The sequence below is a fragment of the Elephantulus edwardii genome, unplaced genomic scaffold (assembly GCF_000299155.1).
Source record: "Elephantulus edwardii isolate Elephantulus edwardi_28Jun2011 unplaced genomic scaffold, EleEdw1.0 scaffold00266, whole genome shotgun sequence".
In the NCBI taxonomy this organism is placed as follows: domain Eukaryota; kingdom Metazoa; phylum Chordata; class Mammalia; order Macroscelidea; family Macroscelididae; genus Elephantulus; species Elephantulus edwardii.
Window position 1 is genome coordinate 2312912 of NW_006400016.1, and position 4093 is coordinate 2317004.

Here is a 4093-nt window from a genome sequence, read left to right on the forward strand (position 1 = left end):
CCCAGTATATTTGGGAGGCATGACCTTGCCAGCACTAGGAGAAGGGGCTCACAGATGAGAGAACTGGACCCTCCATCCCTGACCTAGAGCTGCCTGTTGTTGTGAGCTGACATAAGTGAAACATAAGTGAAAAGGAAAGTATCTTCTCAAATTGGGCAGGTGGGGAGGAGGAGAAGCAGGGAGGTGGATAGGGGTTACCAAAAAGAGAAGCTGGTCATTTAATGAACTGTTTCCATTCTGCAGGGCTGTGTGACTTTTGAGGATGTGGCTATTTCCTTTTCCCAGGAGGGATGGAGCCTCCTTGATGAGGCTCAACGGCTCTTGTACTGCAATGTAATACTGGAGAACTTTGCAGTTATAGCCTCATTAGGTAAGACCTTTCCACCTACCTGTCCCGAGCCAGTCTCTGCCTTTTTGCCGTTCCCAAGAGACAGCTCTGTGCTCCCACAGAACCATAGTCATGGCTTCCTTCCTCATTTTCCTTGTTCAGTGAAACCTGTAAGAGCCAGAAATCTAGACTATCTTGTTTTTCCAGGTCTTGCAAATTTTCTACTTCTGACAAGGGCCTGTCTTAACCCTCTTATATAATTCATTTTAGCAGAAGATATTGGAGTTTCCCTCCTCTGACAAGTTCTTGTCACAGGTTGTGGCTTTGGCAGGCTTTACTGTATCTGTGCTGTGGGCTTCAGGGATTGAGCAGTGTGCACTGTCTCATCCTTTCTTTGAGCAGCTGCAACACCTGCTGCCCTGAAGCTTTGCAGAAGGGTCTTGGGATTAGGAATCTTGCAACCTGCCCAGTGGATCCCATCAGGCTCCCTGCTTAGGTGGTCATCCCAATCTATGACCTTCCTAGTTCTTTTTGTATTATTTTGAGTTTTTTTTCCCCTGTGATCTGTTATGGGGTGTTTCACCTAGGCAAATATTAGCTATTTACTTGTCTCTCCCTTAGGACTTACATCTGTCAAGTCTCATGTTGTTGCCCAAATTGAGATGGAGAAAGAACCCTGGGTGCTTGATAGATTGGAAATTACTCCAGCCATGACTCATAGGGGACCTGGCTCTGGTAAGTGGGGAATGGAAGAGGCTATGACATCACCATTGGGTTAAATCATACAAGCAACTTCTCTCATATTTGTCATTATTTTGGTACCAAAACTAGCAACCATTCTTGATTTATACCTCTCCTTCTTCATTCCAAAAGCTTTACTTACTTGTCATTTCTGTCATTTGAGGCATTAAAATTTGAGCCCTAACCCCTCCACCTTTTTGGCTTCTGTGTCTTCACTCCACAGTTACCTCTGCGGTGTTCTCCAGCATTGCCTGTACTTGATTGTCATGAGGTGTGTGCATTTCTTTTAATAGTCTTTCAACATGATTTATCTAGTTGCAGAAGACTTTTCTGTACCTACACCTACCCTTCTGCATGGCTCTCATGGGTTTCTAGCAGCCTGGGCCCTACTGAAAAGCTTTAATACAGAAGTGAGTTAGAGATTATATCTCTCTACCCAATATTACACTTAGTTCGTGTGTCCTTAGACCTGGTAAAAACCCATCAATTCATTGCCATCCCATCAGAAGTGATTCATTTCTGACACTCCAGTGGGTTTCCAGGGCTAAAATTTGCATGGGAACAGATAGCCTGTCTTTCTTCCATGGAGCTGCTGGTGGATTTGAAACGCCAGAAAGGCATGGCCTTTAGGATAGCAGCAAAACTCCCTCTGGACTACACTACCAGAACTTAAGGTCTCTGTTTTGTGATCTTTCCAGGCATAGTACTGCAAAGCAGAACTTATCATACTCCAACGTCGGGCTTCTCATCTTGCCAGTAATTCCGTGGGCTCCTTCTTGGATCAGATATGCATTAGTGATGGGAATTTTTCTTTCCAAGTAACCTTATTGGTGCTTGACTAAGCCGTCATCTGCTAACTGGAAGATCATTGACTGCTGTGTAGGACAAATATATGACATTCTGCTTCCATAAACCTTGTACCCTGGAAACCCTATGAGTCACTTCTACCTTGTCTTTTAAAGTCACTATGAGTTGGAATGAACTCAATGGTAATAGACCTTTCTTTCCACCAAAGTTAACGTGAATGTCACTATTATTTCCATTTTTCAGGTATTTGGCACAGAATGGAGGTCCAGGAATCACCTTCTGAGCATAGTGTTTTTGTAGAAGGACTGTCGCAGGACAGAAATCCTAAAGCTGGACTGTTAATCCAGAAAGACTACCTCTGTAACATGGGTGGCCTACTTTCAAAAGATATTTTGCATCTGGTTAAACAACAAACAACACATTCTGGGCAGAAATCGCACATTTGTGGGGCATTTGGGAGAAGATTTGGGTCCAATGCAAACCTTCACCAGCCACAGATACAACAGAATATAGAGCCCATCAGGAGGGATGATGGTAAAGCCTTATTTATGAAGAGCAGTAGAGCCTATGTATTAGAGGACTCTTTCACATTTAGAGAGGGGGAGAAGGACTTCATGAGCACATCAGGCTTTCTCCAGCATCTTAGTCTTAAGGAGCCACCAAGGAACACCAAAGGTGTGATTGATGTTCACACTGTGCAAAGGACTTTTAATAAGTGCAGTGAATGTGGGAAAATGTTCAGTGACAGATCCATGCTTGTTCAGCACCAGAGAATCCATGCTGAAGGAAGGCCTTATGTGTGTGGTGTATGTGGGAAGTTCTTTAGGCAGACGTCCACCCTCAGTATACATCAGAGAATTCACACTGGAGAAAGATCTTATGTGTGCAGTAACTGTGGAAAAGCCTTCAGCCACAAAACCAGATTTATTCAGCACCAGAAAAGCCATACTGGAGAGAGACCATACAAGTGCAGCGAGTGTGGGAAGTCCTTCAGCCAGTGTTCCAGCCTCCTTCAGCATCAGAGAGTCCACACTGGAGAAAAGCCTTATGAGTGCTGGGAATGTGGGAAGTTCTTTAGGCATATCTCCAGCCTTATTAAACATCGGAGAGTTCACACAGGAGAAATGCCTTATGAGTGTGGCGAATGTGGGAAGTTTTTCAGCCAAAGTTCTAACCTCATTCAGCATCAGAGGGTCCACACTGGAGAAAGGCCATATGAGTGCAATGAATGTGGAAAATGGTTTAGCCAAAGCTCCAGCCTCATTAAACATCGGAGGGTCCACACAGGGGAAAGCCCACATGAGTGCAATGAATGTGGGAAGGCCTTTACCTACAACTCAAACCTAATTAAACATCACCGAATTCACACAGGAGAAAGGCCTTATAAGTGCAACGAATGTGGAAAATTATTCAGTCACATCTCCAGTCTCATTAAACATCAGAGGATACACACAGGTGAACAGCCTTATGAATGTGGTGAGTGTGGGAGATTCTTTAGCCAAAGCTCTAGCCTCAGCAACCATCGGAGACTGCACACTGGTGAGCGACCTTATGAGTGCACTGAATGTGGGAAAACCTTCAGCCAAAGTTCTGACCTCATAAAACATCAGAGAGTGCACAGTGGTGAAAGACCTTATGAATGCAGTGAATGTGGGAAAGCCTTTAGCCAAAGGTCTAATCTGATTCAACACCAGAAGCTTCACAAACCAGATAGGCCTTATTAGGGAAGCAGATGTGGGAAAATCTTCAGCCTAACCTCACTTGACATCAGAAAGTCCTCTTCTTGTTCAATATGATGACCATCATCAAAGATAAACTTAGAGAATGATCTTTATGAGGGAACCATCAGCCAGAATTTCAACTATGTTCATCCAGATACCCAACAGGATAGAAGATTTCTAGAGCTAGGTTGAATTTTCTTTTTTTAATTTTTAATTGTGATTTGAATGAAAAACTTATAACACAAATTGGTCTTCCACTCAAAAATAGCATTTTCTGACCATGAACTCTAATGTCACCACGAGTGACAGGAGCCATAAGAGTTTTACACACTTTCAGTCTTTCAGAGTGTCAGCCACAACAGTGTGTGCAGGGAGACTTTTTTGTTATTCCTTTGTAATCACTGGAATGAATTGTATCCTGAGAGCATTATTTCCTTCCAAGGCTTAGCTATGGACGTGACCAATGTTTGGCCACAAAGACATGAACTGTGTTCTC

General features: G+C 43.5%; 1 protein-coding gene across 1 annotated transcript; it reads left to right on the forward strand.

Moving 5' to 3' along the window:
- Positions 1-234: 234 nt before the first annotated feature.
- On the forward strand, positions 235-3600 carry LOC102866036 (zinc finger protein 154-like; the record flags this gene model as incomplete). The annotated part of the gene is made up of 4 exons (XM_006899734.1): positions 235-370; positions 2120-2213; positions 2721-2954; positions 3039-3600. Coding segments are annotated over 4 exons (1026 nt in total), but the record flags the coding sequence as incomplete, so codon positions are not given.
- Between the last annotated feature and the right edge of the window lie 493 nt (positions 3601-4093).